This window comes from Pristiophorus japonicus, unplaced genomic scaffold, assembly GCF_044704955.1.
Source record: "Pristiophorus japonicus isolate sPriJap1 unplaced genomic scaffold, sPriJap1.hap1 HAP1_SCAFFOLD_1692, whole genome shotgun sequence".
In the NCBI taxonomy this organism is placed as follows: Eukaryota; Metazoa; Chordata; class Chondrichthyes; family Pristiophoridae; genus Pristiophorus; species Pristiophorus japonicus.
The window spans coordinates 26,497-49,153 of NW_027251375.1; the positions used below are offsets into that span (position 1 = coordinate 26,497).

The following is a 22,657-nucleotide window of genomic DNA, read 5'->3' on the forward strand; positions in this document are numbered from 1 at the left end:
CGAGGGCCCAGACCCCGGGGTCCTGACCAACACCCCGAGGGCCCAGACCCCGGGGTCCTGACCAACACCCCGAGGGCCCAGACCCCGGGGTCCTGACCAACACCCCGAGGGCCCAGACCCCGGGGTCGTGACCTCTCCCAGAGGGGCCGTGAACCCGCCCATATTTCACAACGTGTATTTCTTTATTCTCTGAGCCAAAGGTCTGACATCGGTTTTAATCCGGCTTTAACCGGGCATTGTCGTTCCAAAGATTCCTACCTCAACTGACATGAATGTTCCAAATTTGAGCCATTTTTTTACTCCACCCCCACAGTAACCACCGGTGACTGACGGTAACCCCCTGTAACCGCCGGTAACTCCTACAGTAACCACCGGTGACTGACTGTAACCCCTACAGTAACCGGCAGTAACCCCCACAGTAACCACCGGTGACTGACTGTAACCCCCTGTAACCGCCGGTAACTCCTACAGTAACCACCGGTGACTGACTGTAACCCCTACAGTAACCGGCAGTAACCCCTACAGTAACCGCCGGTGACTGACGGTAACCGCCGGTAACTCCTACAGTAACCACTGGTGACTGACGGTAACCCTCTGTAACCCCTACAGTAACCGCCGGTAACTCCTACAGTAACCACCAGTGACTGACGGTAACCCCCAGTAACCCCTACAGTAACCACCTGTAACCCCTACAGTAACCACCTGTAACCGCCGGCAACCCCTACAGTAACTGACGGTAACCACCTGTAACCGCCGGTAACCCCCACAGTAACCGCCGGTAACCCCCACAGTAACCACCGGTGACTGACGGTAACCCCACAGTAACCGCCGGTAACCTCTACAGTAACCGCCGGTGACTGACAGTAACCACCTGTAACCGCCGGTAACCCCCACAGTAACTGCCGGTAACCCCTACAGTAACCACCGGTGACTGACGGTAACCACAGTAACCGCCGGTAACCCCTACAGTAACCACCGGTGACTGACGGTAACCCCCTGTAACCGAGATCCGGCACGAATCTACCTCCAGTGTGACGGGGCTCCCCCCTGTCCGAGGGGGGGCGGAGAAACTTTCCTCCGGCTCCCACAACAGGAAGTTAAAACAAATTCTAAACCTATCCAAATATTGTACACCGGCTGAAACGTGTCCAAAGATGTTTTTAGAGATTTAGCAACATTGTCGTAGAAACTGAATTTATCTTGTTCCGTATCGAGTAAATTTGTGTTCCAACCCCAGAGACGGTCAGCGAGCAGACAGAGAGACCCCCCCCCCCCACAAACCCTCGGGGAGTCCGACTCAGGCCGAGGTCCCCCGTGCTCCCCTCCTCGGGCTCCCCTCCTCGGGCTATCGCTGGTGTCTGAGCCGGGGAGGGGGAGAGAGAGAGACGTGATCCTTACACCACAACCAGACCAAAGACGCAGGACCACCCGACACAGGGGGTCTCTGCTAATTCCGCTGTGTGTCCGAGGATGTCCCACCATCCCCTCTCCTCCCCCCCCACGACTCTCACTGGGGGGGGGCCTGGGTTCCTCAGCCGCCCTTACCCAAGTGGCAGCATTTACGTTAGCCCCGGGAGAGTGCTGCCTGGCCATTTGACCATGGGGGGCATCGCCAATCCTGTCCTCAGCCGACGCCCGCTCCTGCCGGTTATTGCTGTTGGGTGGGGATTGGGAGCAGGATCGCTGACTGATTGGCTGGCCCCCGCCTCTAGCCCCAGTCCGAGAGCAGCTGTAACCCCCCCCCCCCCCCCCCCGCAGTTGTCCTGGGGGGAGGGGGGGCTGCCACTGGTCTTTGGTGCTCACACCAGCGTATCCCTTCCTTCACCCACCGCTACTGTTTGAACCTCAGCCTGGGTCTCAATGTGTCAGTAACACCATGAAAAGCAAAGGCAGTTCGGGGCAAGTTGTGAGCGTTTCATCCGAAGTTTAATCAAAGGTGCGCTGGCAGTCACTGAATGACAGGACAGGCTCGAGGGGCTGAGTGGCCTCCTCCTGTTCCCCACGACTGTCAGGGATGAAACCCGTGTCCTGTAGACAAGCGCTCACTGTCCCGTGACACTGCCCACACGCTGCGTGTCTGCTCGCTGCCCCTCGCTCCGAGGAGGACACTGTTTTCTCGGTCTGTGCAGAGAGTGATACTGATTATAAAATGATCCCAAAAATAGCAGCTACAACCTTATTGAAAAGTGTTTTAAATGTCAGTATTTGAAAGTTCGCCAAACGTTGGCCGATTGATCAGGTTGATACCAAAGTTAACCCAACTGTGACCGGTTGTTTTTGAAGCATTATTTCTTTTTCGAAGGAAGTTGTTTGAGCCTTGTGTGATGGCAGTGACCCCGAGACCAGGGGTCAGAGAGGGGCAGTGACCCCGAGACCGGGGGAGGGGGTCGGAGAGGGGCAGTGACCCCGAGACCGGGGGAGGGGCAGTGACCCCGAGACCAGGGGTCGGAGAGGGGCAGTGACCCCGAGACCGGGATCGGGGGTCGGAGAGGGGCAGTGACCCCGAGACCGGGGGAGGGGGTCGGAGAGGGGCACTGACCCCGAGACCGGGGGAGGGGGTCGGAGAGGGGCAGTGACGCCGAGACCGGGGGAGGGGGTCGGAGAGGGGCACTGACCCCGAGACCAGGGGAGGGGGTCGGAGAGGGGCAGTGACCCCGAGACCAGGGGAGGGGGTCGGAGAGGGGCAGTGACGCCGAGACCAGGGGAGGGGGTCGGAGAGGGGCAGTGACCCCGAGACCGGGATCGGGGGTCGGAGAGGGGCAGTGACCCCGAGACCAGGGGTCAGAGAGGGGCAGTGACCCCGAGACCAGGGGTCGGGGGTCGGAGAGGGGCAGTGACCCCGAGACCGGGATCGGGGGTCGGAGAGGGGCAGTGACCCCGAGACCAGGGGAGGGGGTCGGAGAGGGGCAGTGACCCCGAGACCAGGGGAGGGGGTCGGAGAGGGGCACTGACCCCGAGACCAGGGGAGGGGGTCGGAGAGGGGCACTGACCCCGAGACCAGGGGAGGGGGTCGGAGAGGGGCACTGACCCCGAGACCAGGGGAGGGGGTCGGAGAGGGGCAGTGACGCCGAGACCAGGGGAGGGGGTCGGAGAGGGGCAGTGACCCCGAGACCGGGATCGGGGGTCGGAGAGGGGCAGTGACCCCGAGACCAGGGGTCAGAGAGGGGCAGTGACCCCGAGACCAGGGGTCGGGGGTCGGAGAGGGGCAGTGACCCCGAGACCGGGATCGGGGGTCGGAGAGGGGCAGTGACCCCGAGACCAGGGGTCAGAGAGGGGCAGTGACCCCGAGACCGGGAGAGGGGGTCGGAGAGGGGCAGTGACCCCGAGACCGGGGGAGGGGGTCGGAGAGGGGCAGTGACCCCGAGACTGGGAGAGGGGGTTGGAGAGGGGCAGTGACCCTGAGACCGGGGGAGGGGGTCGGAGAGGGGCACTGACCCCGAGACCGGGGGAGGGGGTCGGAGAGGGGCACTGACCCCGAGACCAGGGGAGGGGGTCGGAGAGGGGCAGTGACCCCGAGACCAGGGGAGGGGGTCGGAGAGGGGCAGTGACCCCGAGACCAGGGGAGGGGGTCGGAGAGGGGCAGTGACCCCGAGACCAGGGGAGGGGGTCGGAGAGGGGCAGTGACCCCGAGACCAGGGGAGGGGGTCGGAGAGGGGCAGTGACCCCGAGACCAGGGGAGGGGGTCGGAGAGGGGCAGTGACCCCGAGACCAGGGGAGGGGGTCGGAGAGGGGCACTGACCCCGAGACCGGGCTGTCTGCCTTTCTCCCCTCCCACCCTGAACGTTGGGAGAATGTGAGAATTAGGAGCAGGAGTCGGCCATTCAGTAAGATCGGTGCCTCTGCTCCACCCCCCTGGACTGCTGACGGTGAGAATCCCGGGGCCACTGTCTCTATCACACCTGGTTTACAATCTCCGGCCCGCTCCCAGCACTGACCCGTCCAGGACCACGTGTGTGTGTCCGCGGAGAATCCACTGATCGCCCGAACAGGTGAAAGGTTTAAATTTTAGTTTGAATTGAATTGTAATGTTCAGAAGTTGCTGTTTTGATGATTTAAGCTTTTCATTTCTCCCAAAGAGAGATTTCCTTTTAATTATTATGTCCTAGGATTAGCAAAGAACGATGGTTTCTGGTTGGGGGAGGAGGGAGGGGTGTTCGTGTGACCACCACTCACTGGACAATGTCCCCTTATTCTCCACAGCTGCCACACTGAGCTTTATCCCGAGATTCTGCGTTAAATCCATCGAACAGTAAACCCCCTTCAGCTCAGCAATTTGGTTTCTGCAAAGAAACCTGCTCAACATCTGCACCAGTGACAGGGTGAGCTACACAAAGTACATCCTAACCCCGTACTGTACCTGCCCTGCGAGTGTTTGATGGGACAGTGTAGAGGGAGCTTTACTCTGTATCTAACCCCCTGTACCTGCCCTGGGAGTGTGTGATGGGGACAGTGTAGAGGGAGCTTTACTCTGTATCTAACCCCCTGTACCTGCCCTGGGAGTGTGTGATGGGACAGTGTAGAGGGAGCTTTACTCTGTATCTAACCCCCTGTACCTGCCCTGGGAGTGTTTGATGGGACAGTGTAGAGGGAGCTTTACTCTGTATCTAACCCCCTGTACCTGCCCTGGGAGTGTTTGATGGGACAGTGTCGGCGGAGCTTTACTCTGTATCTAACCCCATGCTGTACCTGCCCTGGGAGTGTTTGATGGGGACAGTGTAGAGGGAGCTTTACTCTGTATCTAACCCCCTGTACCTGCCCTGGGAGTGTTTGATGGGACAGTGTAGAGGGAGCTTTACTCTGTATCTAACCCTGTGCTGTACCTGCCCTGGGAGTGTTTGATGGGACAATGTAGAGGGAGCTTTACTCTGTATCTAACCCCGTGCTGTACCTGCCCTGGGAGTGTTTGATGGGACAGTGTAGAGGGAGCTTTACTCTGTATCTAACCCCGTGCTGTACCTGCCCTGGGAGTGTTTGATGGGACAGTGTAGAGGGAGCTTTACTCTGTATCTAACCCCCTGTACCTGCCCTGGGAGTGTTTGATGGGACAGTGCAGAGGGAGCTTTACTCTGTATCTAACCCCCTGTACCTGCCCTGGGAGTGTTTGATGGGACAGTGTAGAGGGAGCTTTACTCTGTATCTAACCCCCTGTACCTGCCCTGGGAGTGTTTGATGGGACAGTGTAGAGGGTGCTTTACTCTGTATCTAACCCCCTGTACCTGCCCTGGGAGTGTTTGATGGGACAGTGTAGAGGGAGCTTTACTCTGTATCTAACCCCGTGCTGTACCTGCCCTGGGAGTGTTTGATGGGACAGTGTAGAGGGAGCTTTACTCTGTATCTAACCCCGTGCTGTACCTGCCCTGGGAGTGTTTGATGGGACAGTGTAGAGGGAGCTTTACTCTGTATCTAACCCCGTGCTGTACCTGCCCTGGGAGTGTTTGATGGGACAGTGTAGAGGGAGCTTTACTCTGTATCTAACCCCCTGTACCTGCCCTGGGAGTGTTTGATGGGACAGTGTAGAGGGAGCTTTACTCTGTATCTAACCCCCTGTACCTGCCCTGGGAGTGTTTGATGGGACAGTGTAGAGGGAGCTTTACTCTGTATCTAACCCCCTGTACCTGCCCTGGGAGTGTTTGATGGGACAATGTAGAGGGAGCTTTACTCTGTATCTAACCCCCTGTACCTGCCCTGGGAGTGTTTGATGGGACAGTGTAGAGGGAGCTTTACTCTGTATCTAACCCTGTGCTGTACCTGCCCTGGGAGTGTTTGATGGGACAGTGTAGAGGGAGCTTTACTCTGTATCTAACACCGTGCTGTACCTGCCCTGGGAGTGTTTGATGGGGCAGTGTAGAGGGAGCTTTACTCTGTATCTAACCCTGTGCTGTACCTGCCCTGGGAGTGTTTGATGGGACAGTGTAGAGGGAGCTTTACTCTGTATCTAACCCCGTGCTGTACCTGCCCTGGGAGTGTTTGATGGGACAGTGTAGAGGGAGCTTTACTCTGTATCTAACCCCCTGTACCTGCCCTGGGAGTGTTTGATGGGACAGTGCAGAGGGAGCTTTACTCTGTATCTAACCCCGTGCTGTACCTGCCCTGGGAGTGTTTGATGGGACAGTGTAGAGGGAGCTTTACTCTGTATCTAACCCCCTGTACCTGCCCTGGGAGTGTTTGATGGGACAGTGTAGAGGGAGCTTTACTCTGTATCTAACCCCGTGCTGTACCTGCCCTGGGAGTGTTTGATGGGACAGTGTAGAGGGAGCTTTACTCTGTATCTAACCCCGTGCTATACCTGCCCTGGGAGTGTTTGATGGGACAGTGTAGAGGGAGCTTTACTCTGTATCTAACCCCGTGCTATACCTGCCCTGGGAGTGTTTGATGGGACAGTGTAGAGGGAGCTTTACTCTGTATCTAACCCGTGCTGTTCCAAGCACACCTGTGTACTGTTCTGGGCATCGTATCTCAGGAAAGAGCGCAGTGCAGATTCGCCAGAATGTTATTAGGGCTCCAAGGGTTAGATTCTGAGGAGAGATTACTGGGAATGGATAGGGTAGATAGTGGTTGGGGGAGGGACAAGAGGACATCACCTTAAAATCAAAGACAGGTCATTCAGGAGGGTAGCTCGGAAACACTTCACACAAAAGGTGGCAGAAGTGTGGGACTCTCTCCCAAAGTAGTAGATGCCAGCTTAATTAATCATTTTACATCAGGGGTCGATAGATATTTGCTCGGCAGGAGCATGGAACCAAGGCAGGTGGATGGAGTTAGGATACAGGATCAGCCGTGAGCTCATTGACCGGTGAAACAGGCTCGAGGGGCTGAATGGGCCTCCTCCTGTTCCTGTGTAACAGGCTCGAGGGGCTGAATGGGCCTCCTCCTGTTCCTGTGTAACAGGCTCGAGGGGCTGAATGGGCCTCCTCCTGTTCCTGTGTAACAGGCTCGAGGGGCTGAATGGGCCTCCTCCTGTTCCCTTGACCCCAATAAGTACAAAAGTAAAAAGGGGCCTTGGGGCAGGTCCATGAGGTGAGGCAGTATTTGGCAGCTCACGGCCCTGAACCACACTCCCTGGGACCCCTTGGAAAAGATGTGCTGCATTGACGTGATTCTTTCTGAAACCAAATAGGCTGCTGGCCTTTAATGCTGCTGTTGTGAGGTGTTTTGCACACCGACCTCTCACACACAGTCTCCCAAAGATCTGCTGAGATGTAATGGCATGCTTGAGCCATTGGACTGTTACTTCAACACGTGGCGTGCCAAAAACCGATGTTCTAATTTCTACACGTGAAAGTGACGGGGACTGGGGGGGTGGGGGTGCTGTGTGGGACCCTTCCCTGTGACATCAGCTCACCTGCAGCTCGCTCCAGGGACTGCGAGGGCTTTGTTTTACCCCCTCACTGGTACCCTGGAGCTGCAGAGCTTGAAACAGCCGCTGGTTCGCCCCTGGCCCCTGCCTGTCCAGTGAAGTCAGTGGTCACACTCAGTACACGCTGGTGCCAATGATGTGAAACGTATTTGTTGTGTATTTTTGTAAAAAGATGCTGGTTAAATGTTTGAACCGTTTCTCCATTGTACGCTCCGTTTACAAAACTCTACAGGGTGGTGGAATTTTTCTTCCCTTTGTATTGCTGAAGGCCCCTTGGTGCTTGTTACCGGGTTTGCTGGAGGTTTATTCCCAGACTGCAGCGTGACATCACTTGCTGAGATTCCCCCCCCTCCCCCCCGGGGTATCTGATCGCTCAATTACTGCCCTTTATTGATCAGCCCCCCCCATCCATAAAACCTCCAGTTAAACACGGGCCATTTACCCATCCCCCAATCCTGGCCCCTCTCTTTCTCTCTCCCCCACCCCCCCCTCCCTCTATACCCAGGCCGGGCCCGTCTCTCCTTCCCCCCCCAACCTCTCTCTCCCCCACCCCCCCCTCCCTCTATACCCGGCCGCCCCTCCCTCTATACCCAGGCCGGGCCCGTCTCTCCTTCCCCCCCCCCCCGCCCCCCAACCTCTCTCCCCCACCCCCCCAACCTCTCTCCCACACCCCCCCTCCCTCTATACCCAGGCCGGGCCCGTCTCTCCTTCCCCCCCCCCCCCCGCCCCCCAACCTCTCTCCCCCACCCCCCCAACCTCTCTCCCCCACCCCCCCTCCCTCTATACCCAGGCCGGGCCCGTCTCTCCTTCCCCCCCCCAACCTCTCTCTCCCACTACCCCTGCCCGGGTGCACCAGCAATACTGAGGGTTGCCAACATTTACTGACCCCACGGGTCATCGTCACTGTCCAAAAGCATCTTCTTCATCGAGAATATGTTCATTTTTTTTTTAAATAAAAAGATTTGATGAACAAATCTTGTGTTTACGATGCTCATTTCAGCAAATCGCTGCAGCCGAGTTGTTAATATTCTGCCGGTATCGCTTTAACAGATAGAGTTACTCACAGCACTCCACAATGTAATGTACCTTGTAGACCATTCATCTCCAGCCGCGCTCGGAGGACCCTGTGGTTTGCCAGCGGGCTGGGCTCGGGCGGTCAGTCAGTCAGGGTCTGCGGGCCCCGGCGTTGGATCGGCTGCTTGGGGCAGACTCCGGGAGCAGGCGGGTAAAACCACTCCTACGATGCCCCACAGGGTGAATAGCTGAGCGTGCACTGGGCTGTGTAGCTGGGAGGATATCGAGCATCACTGGGACTCCTGGCTCCAGCCTTGAGCCCAGCCACCGTCCTACATCAGAAATAGGAGCAGGAGTCGGCCATACGGCCCCTTGAGCCTGCTCCGCCATTCAATAAGATCATGGCTGATCTGATCATGGACTCAGCTCCACTTCCCCGCCCGCTCCCCATAACCCTTCACTCCCTTATCGCTCAAAAATCTGTCTATCTCCGCCTTAAATATATTCAATGACCCAGCCTCCAGATTCACCAGCCTCCGAGAAGAAATTCCTCCTCATCTTAAATGAGCGACCCCTTATTCTGAGACTATGCCCCCTGGTTCTAGATGCCCCCACGAGGGGAAACATCCTCTCTGCATCCCCCCTGTCCAGCCCCCTCAGAATCATAGACGCTTCAATAAGATCTCATTCTTCTAAACTCCAGTAAGTACAGGCTCAACCTTTCCTCATCAGACAACCCCTTCATCTCAGGAATCGACCCAGTGAACCTTCTCTGAACTGCCTCCAATGCAAGTATATCCCTCCTTAAATACAGAGACCAAAGCTGCACGCAGTACTCCAGGTGTGGCGTCACCAATACCCTGTACAGTTGGAGCAGGACTGCCCTGCTTTTATACTCCACGCCCCTTGCTATAAAGGCCAGCATTCTCCAGGCTTTGCCCCCCGCTGGGTGAGAATCCTCCTGTGCCCGGGACACCCCTTTACCCTCGGACTGATGGGATAGGTTGGCCTCAGGCTCTGGTGTTGCCGGTTCCGGTCGCGCTCAGCTGAGTAACCCCCCCACACCCTCCTGCCCCCGCCCCGCGTGGGGTTTCCGAGCGGGCGGAGCCACTGAACGGACTGAGGGATTCACAGGCTGCTCCCGGGCCCCGCTCCAAAAGGAATCTAGAGGAAGACCGTTCAGCTTGGTTTTATTTACAAAGGGCAAAATAAGAACTTTGTCACAATATTTACAAACGGCCAGAAATTGTAACCGACAAACGAGGTTAGAACAACAGAAACTGATTCCCCCATCGCCCAGTCCCACTCCCAACAGTCGGCCCGGCCCGGCCCGGCCCAGGCAATGAGCAGCGTTAACTGCTGAAGGCGAGTAGCACTCACATGCAGGGGAGGGGAGGGCAGTGAGCACCAGTTTTACAGGGGAGGGGGAGAGGGAGTGCAGCCGTCCCCAAACCCCCTCATCTTCAGGTGTAACACTGAGAACACATTGTCTCCGGGGTCACAGACAGACTTGTCCCTCGGTATGTCCCAAGGCGCCTCACGGCCAATCACGTACTGTCTGAAGTGTGCTCACTGTTGTAACGTGGGAAACGCGGCAGGCAATTTGTGCACAGCAAGATCCCACACACAGCGATGTGATAATGACCCAGATCATCTGTTTTAGTGATGTTGGACCAGGGATAAATATTGGCCCCAGGACACCGGGGAGAACTCCCCCGCCCCGCCCCCCCCCAAAAGAGGGCTCCTCCGACAGTGCGGCGCTCCCTCAGTACTGCCCCTCCGACAGTGTGGCGCCCCCTCAGTACTGCCCCTCCGACAGTGCGGCGCTCCCTCAGTACTGCCCCTCCGACAGTGCGGCGCTCCCTCAGTACCGACCCTCCGACACTCCCTCAGTACTGCCCCTCCGACAGTGCCGCACTCCCTCAGTACTGCCCCTCCGACAGTGCGGGGCTCCCTCAGTACTGCCCCTCCGACAGTGCGGCGCTCCCTCAGTACCGCCCCTCCGACAGTGCGGCGCTCCCTCAGTACTGCCCCTCCGACAGTGCGGCACTCCCTCAGTACTGCCCCTCCGACAGTGCGGCGCTCCCTCAGTACTGCCCCTCCGACAGTGCGGCACTCCCTCAGTACTGCCCCTCCGACAGTGCGGCACTCCCTCAGTACTGGGAGTGTCGGCCTGGATTTTTGAGCTCAAGTCTCTGGAGTGGGAGTTCTGACTGGGATGCGAGGAGGCCACTCACTGAACCAGGACTGTGGATTGGGTTTGGCTTTTATCCAAGCTGGAGTTTGCAGGGCCGGGCGGGGAAGGTGCTTTTTCTGTATTGATCGGAGCTCTTGTGCTTTCCAAGCGATGCCCATTTAACACAGAGCTCCAACAGTGCAGGCGCCCCCGATACAGGACTTCACATGACAATTCTCCAGTGGATACGGGTACCCGGGAAATCTCTCGGGCACACAGTGGATCCTCGCAAACTACAGCGGGTCTGCGTGCTCCGCAGGATGTGATGCTGGTGGAGGGGCTGCTGTGGCCCTTTAAGAGCCAGCAGTACAGCCGGCAATCAGGAGCCAGACCCGCTGACGGTGACTCCAACACGGCACGGCCAACCCAGCCCGGCGGTGGTGCAGAGACGCCCAGCAGTCTGGCTTCACCGGGTGCGTGGTCCTGGGATCGGTGGGGTCACAGCACAGCTCAAACCGCCAAACACAAGGGGGAGTGGGGCTGTCGGATCCCACCCGGAGAAGCGGAGGGAGGGGTTTGCATTTGGCTGGCGTTGGGTGCATCGTGCAAAGGTTCAGAGGGGCAGTCACTTCAGGGGCAGCGGTCCCAACACTTGCATAAAGCACAGCCTCCCGTGACCCCGGGATCGCTCAGGGCCGCCTCCCGTGACCCCGGGATCGCTCAGGGCCGCCTCCCGTGACCCCGGGATCGCTCAGGGCCGCCTCCCGTGACCCCGGGATCGCTCAGGGCTGCCTCCCGTGACCCCGGGATCGCTCAGGGCCGCCTCCCGTGACCCCGGGATCGCTCAGGGCCGCCTCCCGTGACCCCGGGATCGCTCAGGGCCGCCTCCCGTGACCCCGGGATCGCTCAGGGCTGCCTCCCGTGACCCCGGGATTGCTCAGGGCTGCCTCCCGTGACCCCGGGATCGCTCAGGGCCGCCTCCCGTGACCCCGGGATCGCTCAGGGCTGCCTCCCGTGACCCCGCGGGCCCCCGCACTGCGTACAGACGGACTGACGGCAGGAGCGGGCCTGGCCGTCGCCCTCTGTGCAGACTCTCAGCGTGAGGGACGGGGAGGGGCAGAGGCGAGGCGGACCGGCTGGGGCCGAGGGCGGGGGAAAGACGCCCCCTGGGATGCACAGGCCAGGCCGTCCCGTGGCGAGGTCACGCACCCGGGACTCCGTTCGCAATCCCCCCCCGTAACCCCCCCCCCTGCTATTTACACAACCTTCCCTCCCAGGTCTCCCGCTTACACCCCGGGTTGACAAAGGGCCTTAAATCATAGGTTCCCAGGCGGCCAAACAGGGAGAAAGCCTCGAGCAGACAGTACAGCTCGTCCCCCTTCCCCCTTCCCCCTCCCGCTCGCTCCCCCTCCCCCGGAGCCAGCTCCACGAGCGTCGCTCACGGATCCCGCAGGGAGAAAGTCGCGAGCCCCCACATCACCGCCAATCTCCCCCTCAATTTGATCTTGGGGGCCTGTTCAAATTCCTGGGGAATATCCATTCGGAAGCGGGGGGGGGGGGGGGGGAAGGGGGAGAGCTGGTCCCGCGGGAGTGTCCTAATGCGGTCGCCCATTGCCACCGGCTTCTGTCCGTCCATCTGTTCCCGAGACTCCCGACCAGCCGCGAGGGAAATAAAAATAAAACTTTCAACTTGGAGAACTAAACATTTCTTGGCCAAATTTCTCTCCCCGGCCCTCCCCTCCCCCCCCCAAAAAGCGTAATGTTTGAAGCTCGCATTCTGACCGTCGCCAGTGTAATGTCCGGGGTCCGGGGTCCTCGCCAAGCCCCTGCGCGTCAATAGTCCGTCACCATCGTCGGGAGGTGGGTGGGTGGGCTCGGACCCCCCCGAAGAATCCAGTCCCGCTAGGGCGCCATCCAGAAGGGCATCTGTTGTTGTGGCCGCTGGGGGGGCATGGTGAAGTGGCAGCCCGTGCCCCAGCTCTGTCCCGCCCCACGGCCCCGCCAACAACGTTCCTCCTCCTCCTCCGCGTCCAACAGGTCCCTGCCGTACGGCAACGGCCGCGATCCCCGCTCGCCCGCTCTCCTCATCTTCATCGAGGGCTCCCGAGGGCGATCTAGAGACGGGCAGAGAACGAGAGACACAGACACACGCACGCACACGCGGCACAAAACAGCAGCTCGAGGAAGAAAGGGAATTGTTATTGGGAGGCATTTGTCGTCGGTGGTGATGGGAGGCGGGTTTGTCACGCAGGCAGAGGGCAGTCCGGGACAGCCAGCAGGAGTCACCGACAGCAGCACAACCATGGAAGAGAAGAGAGGAGAGAGAGAAACACAAAAAGAGAAGGTGACGTTAGAAGGGGTTCCCTCACCCATCCTGCTCCACCTGCAGGGAGTTACAGTGACCCAGCCCCACACATGGACAGATCAGTCACCGAGGGCTCAACCTCCACTCGGCCAGCTATCTATCCACTCGCTCAGTCTCCCTGGGGTACCGGCCCCATCAGTGTGACAGCCTCGATACTCCCCCTCTCTACAACCCAAGGGCAGTGACCAGGGGCAGGAACCCTGGCTGATTTCCCCTCTCTCTAACCCCGGGGTCACTGGGCAGTGATCAGGAGCAGGAACCCTGGCTGATTTCCCCTCTCTCTCTAACCCAGGGGTCACTGGGCAGTGATCAGGAGCAGGAACCCTGGCTGATTTCCCTCTCTCTAACCCAGGAGTCACTGGGCAGTGATCAGGAGCAGGAACCCTGGCTGATTTCCCCTCCCTCTAACCCAGGGGTCACTGGGCAGTGATCAGGAGCAGGAACCCTGGCTGATTTCCCCTCTCTCTCTAACCCAGGGGTCACTGGGCAGTGATCAGGAGCAGGAACCCTGGCTGATTTCCCTCTCTCTAACCCAGGGGTCACTGGACAGTGATCAGGAGCAGGAACCCTGGCTGATTTCCCCTCTCTAACCCAGGGGTAACTGAGCAGTGATCAGGAGCAGGAACCCTGGCTGATTTCCCCTCTCTCTCTAACCCAGGGGTCACTGGACAGTGATCAGGAGCAGGAACCCTGGCTGATTTCCCCTCTCTAACCCAGGGGTCACTGGGCAGTGATCAGGAGCAGGAACCCTGGCTGATTTCCCTCTCTCTAACCCAGGGGTCACTGGGCAGTGATCAGGAGCAGGAACCCTGGCTGATTTCCCTCTCTCTCTAACCCCGGGGTCACTGGGCAGTGACCAGGGGCAGGAACCCTGGCTGATTTCCTCTCTCTCTAACCCAGGGGTCACTGGGCAGTGATCAGGGGCAGGAACCCTGGCTGATTTCCCTCTCTCTAACCCAGGGGTCACTGGACAGTGATCAGGAGCAGGAACCCTGGCTGATTTCCTCTCTCTAACCCAGGGGTCACTGGGCAGTGATCAGGAGCAGGAACCCTGGCTGATTTCCCTCTCTCTAACCCAGGGGGGTCACTGGGCAGTGATCAGGGGCAGGAACCCTGGCTGATTTCCCCTCTCTCTAACCCCGGGGTCACTGGGCAGTGATCAGGAGCAGGAACCCTGGCTGATTTCCCCTCTCTCTAACCCCGGGGTCACTGGGCAGTGATCAGGAGCAGGAACCCTGGCTGATTTCCCCTCTCTCTAACCCAGGGGTCACTGGGCAGTGATCAGGAGCAGGAACCCTGGCTGATTTCCCCTCTCTCTCTAACCCCGGGGTCACTGGGCAATGATCAGGAGCAGGAACCCTGGCTGATTTCCCCCTCTCTAACCCAGGGGTCACTGGGCAGTGATCAGGAGCAGGAACCCTGGCTGATTTCCCCCCTCTCTCTAACCCAGGGGTCACTGGGCAGTGATCAGGAGCAGGAACCCTGGCTGATTTCCCTCTCTCTAACCCAGGGGTCACTGGACAGTGATCAGGAGCAGGAACCCTGGCTGATTTCCCCTCTCTAACCCAGGGGTCACTGGGCAGTGATCAGGAGCAGGAACCCTGGCTGATTTCCCTCTCTCTAACCCAGGGGTCACTGGGCAGTGATCAGGAGCAGGAACCCTGGCTGATTTCCCTCTCTCTCTAACCCCGGGGTCACTGGGCAGTGACCAGGGGCAGGAACCCTGGCTGATTTCCTCTCTCTCTAACCCAGGGGTCACTGGGCAGTGATCAGGGGCAGGAACCCTGGCTGATTTCCCTCTCTCTAACCCAGGGGTCACTGGACAGTGATCAGGAGCAGGAACCCTGGCTGATTTCCTCTCTCTAACCCAGGGGTCACTGGGCAGTGATCAGGAGCAGGAACCCTGGCTGATTTCCCTCTCTCTAACCCAGGGGGGTCACTGGGCAGTGATCAGGGGCAGGAACCCTGGCTGATTTCCCCTCTCTCTAACCCCGGGGTCACTGGGCAGTGATCAGGAGCAGGAACCCTGGCTGATTTCCCCTCTCTCTAACCCCGGGGTCACTGGGCAGTGATCAGGAGCAGGAACCCTGGCTGATTTCCCCTCTCTCTAACCCAGGGGTCACTGGGCAGTGATCAGGAGCAGGAACCCTGGCTGATTTCCCCTCTCTCTCTAACCCCGGGGTCACTGGGCAATGATCAGGAGCAGGAACCCTGGCTGATTTCCCCCTCTCTAACCCAGGGGTCACTGGGCAGTGATCAGGAGCAGGAACCCTGGCTGATTTCCCCTCTCTAACCCAGGGGTCACTGGGCAATGATCAGGAGCAGGAACCCTGGCTGATTTCCCCTCTCTCTAACCCCGGGGTCACTGGGCAGTGATCAGGAGCAGGAACCCTGGCTGATTTCCCCTCTCTCTCTAACCCCGGGGTCACTGGGCAGTGATCAGGAGCAGGAACCCTGGCTGATTTCCCCTCTCTAACCCAGGGGTCACTGGGCAATGATCAGGAGCAGGAACCCTGGCTGATTTCCCCTCTCTCTAACCCCGGGGTCACTGGGCAGTGATCAGGAGCAGGAACCCTGGCTGATTTCCCCTCTCTCTAACCCCAGGGTCACTGGGCAGTGATCAGGAGCAGGAACCCTGGCTGATTTCCCCTCTCTCAAACCCAGGGGTCACTGGGCAGTGATCAGGAGCAGGAACCCTGGCTGATTTCCCCTCTCCAACCAAGGGGTCACTGGGCAGTGATCAGGAGCAGGAACCCTGGCTGATTTCCCCTCTCTCTAACCCCAGGGTCACTGGGCAGTGATCAGGAGCAGGAACCCTGGCTGATTTCCCCTCTCTCTCTAACCCAGGCGTCACTGGGCAGTGATTAGGAGCAGGAACCCTGGCTGATTTCCCCTCTCTCTAACCCAGGGGTCACTGGGCAGTGATCAGGAGCAGGAACCCGGGCTGATTTCCCCTCTCTCTAACCCCGGGGTCACTGGGCAGTGATCAGGAGCAGGAACCCTGGCTGATTTCCCCTCTCTCTCTAACCCCGGGGTCACTGGGCAATGATCAGGAGCAGGAACCCTGGCTGATTTCCCTCTCTCTAACCCCGGGGTCACTGGGCAGTGATCAGGAGCAGGAACCCTGGCTGATTTCCCCTCTCTCTAACCCAGGGGTCACTGGGCAGTGATCAGGAGCAGGAACCCTGGCTGATTTCCCTCTCTCTAACCCCGGGGTCACTGGGCAGTGATCAGGAGCAGGAACCCTGGCTGATTTCCCCTCTCTCTAACCCCGGGGTCACTGGGCAGTGATCAGGAGCAGGAACCCGGGCTGATTTCCCCTCTCTCTAACACCGGGGTCACTGGGCAGTGATCAGGAGCAGGAACCCTGGCTGATTTCCCCTCTCTCTAACCCCGGGGTCACTGGGCAGTGATCAGGAGCAGGAACCCTGGCTGATTTCCCCTCTCTCTCTAACCCAGGGGTCACTGGGCAGTGATCAGGAGCAGGAACCCTGGCTGATTTCCCCTCTCTAACCCAGGGGTCACTGGGCAATGATCAGGAGCAGGAACCCTGGCTGATTTCCCCTCTCTCTAACCCCGGGGTCACTGGGCAGTGATCAGGAGCAGGAACCCTGGCTGATTTCCCCTCTCTCTAACCCCAGGGTCACTGGGCAGTGATCAGGAGCAGGAACCCTGGCTGATTTCCCCTCTCTCAAACCCAGGGGTCACTGGGCAGTGATCAGGAGCAGGAACCCTGGCTGATTTCCCCTCTCTCAAACCCAGGGGTCACTGGGCAGTGATCAGGAGCAGGAACCCTGGCTGATTTCCCCTCTCTCTAACCCAGGGGTCACTGGGCAGTGATCAGGAGCAGGAACCCGGGCTGATTTCCTCTCTCTCTAACCCAGGGGTCACTGGGCAGTGATCAGGAGCAGGAACCCTGGCTGATTTCCCCTCTCTCTAACCCAGGGGTCACTGGGTAGTGATCAGGAGCAGGAACCCTGGCTGATTTCCCCTCTCTCTAACCCAGGGGTCACTGGGCAGTGATCAGGAGCAGGAACCCTGGCTGATTTCCCCTCTCTCTAACCCAGGGGTCACTGGGCAGTGATCAGGAGCAGGAACCCTGGCTGATTTCCCCTCTCTCTCTAACCCCGGGGTCACTGGGCAGTGATCAGGAGCAGGAACCCTGGCTGATTTCCTCTCTCTCTAACCCAGGGGTCACTGGGCAGTGATCAGGAGCAGGAACCCTGGCTGATTTCCCCTCTCTCTCTAACCCCGGGGTCACTGGGCAATGATCAGGAGCAGGAACCCTGGCTGATTTCCCCCTCTCTAACCCAGGGGTCACTGGGCAGTGATCAGGAGCAGGAACCCTGGCTGATTTCCCCTCTCTAACCCAGGGGTCACTGGGCAATGATCAGGAGCAGGAACCCTGGCTGATTTCCCCTCTCTCTAACCCCGGGGTCACTGGGCAGTGATCTGGAGCAGGAACCCTGGCTGATTTCCCCTCTCTCTCTAACCCCGGGGTCACTGGGCAGTGATCAGGAGCAGGAACCCTGGCTGATTTCCCCTCTCTCAAACCCAGGGGTCACTGGGCAGTGATCAGGAGCAGGAACCCTGGCTGATTTCCCCTCTCTCAAACCCAGGGGTCACTGGGCAGTGATCAGGAGCAGGAACCCAGGCTGATTTCCCCTCTCTCTAACCCAGGGGTCACTGGGCAGTGATCAGGAGCAGGAACCCGGGCTGATTTCCTCTCTCTCTAACCCAGGGGTCACTGGGCAGTGATCAGGAGCAGGAACCCTGGCTGATTTCCCCTCTCTCTAACCCAGGGGTCACTGGGTAGTGATCAGGAGCAGGAACCCTGGCTGATTTCCCCTCTCTCTAACCCAGGGGTCACTGGGCAGTGATCAGGAGCAGGAACCCTGGCTGATTTCCCCTCTCTCTAACCCAGGGGTCACTGGGCAGTGATCAGGAGCAGGAACCCTGGCTGATTTCCCCTCTCTCTCTAACCCCGGGGTCACTGGGCAGTGATCAGGAGCAGGAACCCTGGCTGATTTCCCCCTCTCTAACCCCGGGGTCACTGGGCAGTGATCAGGAGCAGGAACCCTGGCTGATTTCCCCTCTCTCTCTAACCCAGGAGTCACTGGGCAATGATCAGGAGCAGGAACCCTGGCTGATTTCCCCTCTCTCTCTAACCCAGGAGTCACTGGGCAATGATCAGGAGCAGGAACCCTGGCTGATTTCCCCCTCTCTCTCTAACCCCGGGGTCACTGGGCAGTGATCAGGAGCAGGAACCCTGGCTGATTTCCCCCTCTCTAACCCCGGGGTCACTGGGCAGTGATCAGGAGCAGGAACCCTGGCTGATTTCCCCCTCTCTAACCCAGGGGTCACTGGGCAGTGATCAGGAGCAGGAACCCTGGCTGATTTCCCCTCTCTCTCTAACCCAGGGGTCACTGGGCAGTGATCAGGAGCAGGAACCCTGGCTGATTTCCCCCTCTCTAACCCAGGGGTCACTGGGCAGTGATCAGGAGCAGGAACCCTGGCTGATTTCCCCTCTCTCTCTCTAACCCTGGGGTCACTGGGCAGTGATCAGGAGCAGGAACCCTGGCTGATTTCCCCTCTCTCTAACCCCGGGGTCACTGGGCAATGATCAGGAGCAGGAACCCGGGCTGATTTCCCCTCTCTCTAACCCAGGGATCACTGGGCAGTGATCAGGAGCAGGAACCCGGGCTGATTTCCTCTCTCTAACCCAGGGATCACTGGGCAGTAATCGGGAGCAAGCCCCGGGCAGATCTTTCCCCCTAGCCCACTCTCGCCCCTGTTGCTACCCGAGCTGAGATCAGGTGTGAACCTGCAGGCTCCACAAAGTTCAACGCAACCAAATTTAATTTAAAAAATAAATTCTCACCCCCGAAAGCTGGACGCACAGCTGGGAGTAGCAGGGCTCCCCGAGACCTTTGGTCCGGAGCGGGGAAACTGTGGGAGGGTCTCTCACCCCTGACCAATCCCCGCCTTGCTGGGACAGCCAAATGTAGCAGTGCGATCAGTAACTGCTCACTCAACTATGGACGATCACCCCCACAATCCCCAACACTGGCACAGTGCACTGGATCAGTCCCGCACTGGGGCACTGGATCAGTCCCGCACTGGGGCACTGGATCAGCCCCGCACCGGGGCACTGGGACCAGCCCCGCACCGGGGCACTGGGACCAGCCCCGCACCGGGACACTGGGACCAGCCCCGCACCGGGACACTGGGACCAGTCCCGCACCGGGACACTGGGACCAGCCCCGCACCGGGACACTGGGACCAGCCCCGCACCGGGACACTGGGACCAGTCCCGCACCGGGACACTGGGATCAGTCCCGCACCGGGGCACTGGGATCAGTCCCGCACCGGGGCACTGGATCAGTCCCGCACCGGGGCACTGGATCAGTCCCGCACCGGGGCACTGGATCAGTCCCGCACCGGGGCACTGGATCAGTCCCGCACCGGGGCACTGGATCAGTCCCGCACCGGGGCACTGGATCAGTCCCGCACCGGGGCACTGGATCAGTCCCGCACCGGGGCACTGGATCAGTCCCGCACCGGGGCACTGGATCAGTCCCGCTGGGGCACTGGATCAGTCCCGCACTGGATCAGTCCCGCACTGGGGCACTGGATCAGTCCCGCACTGGGACACTGGGATCAGTCCCACACTGGGGCACTGGATCAGTCCCAGATCAGTCCCACACTGGGACAGGGGATCGGCCATGTAAGCTCCCCCCCCCCACCCCCGAGTCAATGCCAAGCGGAGGTCCAGGTGCAGCTCACTCACCCATCGACGCTGAGGGTCCGTACATCCCCCGGAGGTCGTTCGACTCCATGAATCCTTCGGTCAGAAGTCGCAGTGGTGGGGGCATCACCTGCCTGCAGGGGGCGGGGGGGGTGGGGGGGAAAGAACAGAGCAGTGGCTGGGTTAGCGTTCAACCTTCCACTAGGGGCAGCGTGCCAGGCCGGGAAACATTGCACGAGCGGAGATTCAACGCAGAATATTCACGGTGGCAGAATGAGAATGACACGCCACCCGGAGATACAAGAACAGAACACCCACTAACGTTATCCCTGGGTCCCACAGACCGTATAATCTCACAAACCAGGGCCCGGTGTGGGACTGCACTGACCCACACGGGCACTGACCCACACGGGCAGTGAGACCCACACGGGCACTTGCCCACATGGGCAGTGAGACCCACACGGGCACTGGCCCACACGGGCAGTGAGACCCACACGGGCAGTGAGACCCACACGGGCACTGACCCACACGGGCAGTGAGACCCACACGGGCAGTGAGACCCACACGGGCAGTGAGGCCCACACGGGCAGTGAGGCCCACACGGGCACTGACCCACACGGGCACTATCCCACACGGACAATGAGACCCACACGGGCACTGACCCACACGGGCACTATCCCACACGGACACTGACCCACACAGGCAGTGAGACCCACACGGGCACTGACCCACACGGGCACTATCCCACACGGGCAGTGAGACCCACACGGGCACTGAGACCCACACGGGCACTGACCCCCACACGGGCACTGACACCCACACGGGCACTGACACCCACACGGGCACTGACACCCACACGGGCACTGAGGCCCACACGGGCACTGAGGCCCACACGGGCACTGAGGCCCACACGGGCACTGAGCATGCAGGATGGGACAGTTCCCCGTCAGCGCGCAGTGCAGTGATCGGAGCGCAGATAGCAGGGGCAGCTCGCAGTGTCCCAGGCGGCTGGAGTTCGAGCTCCCCGCAGACAGTGAGGGCAGGGCGGGGTGTGGCATTGGGTGATCAGCTCAATCCCGTGGGGGGGGGTGGGGGGAGGAAGCGCGCAGTGGGGAGATTGGCACCATCCTGCTCTGTACCGATCGGGGCCACCCTCGGTCAGTGGATGGACCCGGAGCCCAGCCATGCTGAGACACTCACCTGTCCCGCTCCTTCTCCCTGCCACAGGAATCAGCGAAGATCACGCCCACTCCACTTCGCCCATTCGGGGAGGATCCTGTACCTAAATTAGTCATATGAATGGGTCCATGCTATGAGCAGAAGAAAGCAGTATCATTAGCAGCAGTCACAGCACTCCCAGCGTCGGCTGCACACGTCAACACACGCTCACTGACACACCTCATTAAAGGGGCAACGTCGGCCTCACACTTCAACACACTCAGACACACCTCATTAAAGGGGCAACGTCGGCCTCACACGTCAACACACTCAGACACACCTCATTAAAGGGGCAACGTCGGCCTCACACGTCAACACGCTCACTGACACACCTCATTAAAGGGGCAACGTCGGCCTCACACTTCAACACACTCAGACACACCTCATTAAAGGGGCAACGTCGGCCTCACACGTCAACACACGCTCACTGACACACCTCATTAAAGGGGCAACGTCGGCCTCACACTTCAACACACTCAGACACACCTCATTAAAGGGGCAACGTCGGCCTCACACGTCAACACACGCTCACTGACACACCTCATTAAAGGGGCAACGTCGGCCTCACACTTCAACACACTCAGACACACCTCATTAAAGGGGCAACGTCGGCCTCACACGTCAACACACGCTCACTGACACACCTCATTAAAGGGGCAACGTCGGCCTCACACGTCAACACACGCTCACTGACACACCTCATTAAAGGGGCAACGTCGGCCTCACACGTCAACACACGCTCACTGACACACCTCATTAAAGGGGCAACGTCGGCCTCACACGTCAACACACGCTCACTGACACACCTCATTAAAGGGGCAGCGTAGGCCTCACACGTCAACACACGCTCACTGACACACCTCATTAAAGGGGCAACGTCGGCTGCACACGTCAACACACGCTCACTGACACATCTCATTAAAGGGGCAGCGTTGGTGGTACAGCCTCCAGCTCCGAGACCGCAACACACACAAACCCAAACACCACCAGAGCAGCTAGCTGGGCCCCACACTGACTGCCTGCCGTTACCCCGGGCCTGCTATTCCAGCACCGCTTCAGTCCAGGGGGCACAGGAGGGGATACAACTCACAGTCAGTCAGCAACAGCCAACGCCTGCTCTCACACTCACCCCCCTCCCCGGCTCTCCACAACCCCCCCACACACACACCCCCCCCCCCCCATACACACACACCCCCCCCCACACACACACATCTCCCCCCACACACACCCCCCCCACACAACACACACCTCCCCCACACACACACACATCTCCCCCACACACACCCCCCCCCCACACACACACCCCCATACACACACACATCTCCCCCCCACACACACCCCCCCCCCACACACACCCCCACACACACACACCCCCACACACACACACACACCCCCCCCACACACACACACACACCCCCCCCACACACACACACACCCCCCCCCACACACACACACACCCCCCCCCAGACACACACACAGCCCCCCCCAGACACACCTCCCCCCCACACACACACATCTCCCCCCACACACACACACACCCCCCCCCACACACACACATCTCCCCCCCACACACACACACATCTCCCCCACACACACCCCCCCCCACACACACACACACCCCCCCCCACACACACACACATCTCCCCCCCCCACACACACACATCTCCCCCCACACACACACACACCCCCCCCACACACACACACATCTCCCCCCCACACACACACACATCTCCCCCCCACACACACACATCTCCCCCCCCACACACACCCCCCCCCACA

At 59.6% G+C, this 22,657-nt stretch overlaps 1 protein-coding gene across 1 annotated transcript; it reads right to left on the reverse strand.

The window, feature by feature from the left end:
- Positions 1 to 9,544: 9,544 nt before the first annotated feature.
- LOC139243426 (KH homology domain-containing protein 4-like) lies at positions 9,545 to 21,024 on the reverse strand. The gene is made up of 3 exons (XM_070870770.1): positions 20,861 to 21,024; positions 19,703 to 19,794; positions 9,545 to 12,661 (listed from the first exon to the last, which is right to left on the reverse strand). Exons 1-3 carry the CDS (start codon positions 20,953 to 20,955, stop codon positions 12,450 to 12,452), a joined length of 399 nt encoding a protein of 132 aa, XP_070726871.1. The 5' UTR covers positions 20,956 to 21,024; the 3' UTR covers positions 9,545 to 12,449.
- Positions 21,025 to 22,657: the final 1,633 nt, after the last annotated feature.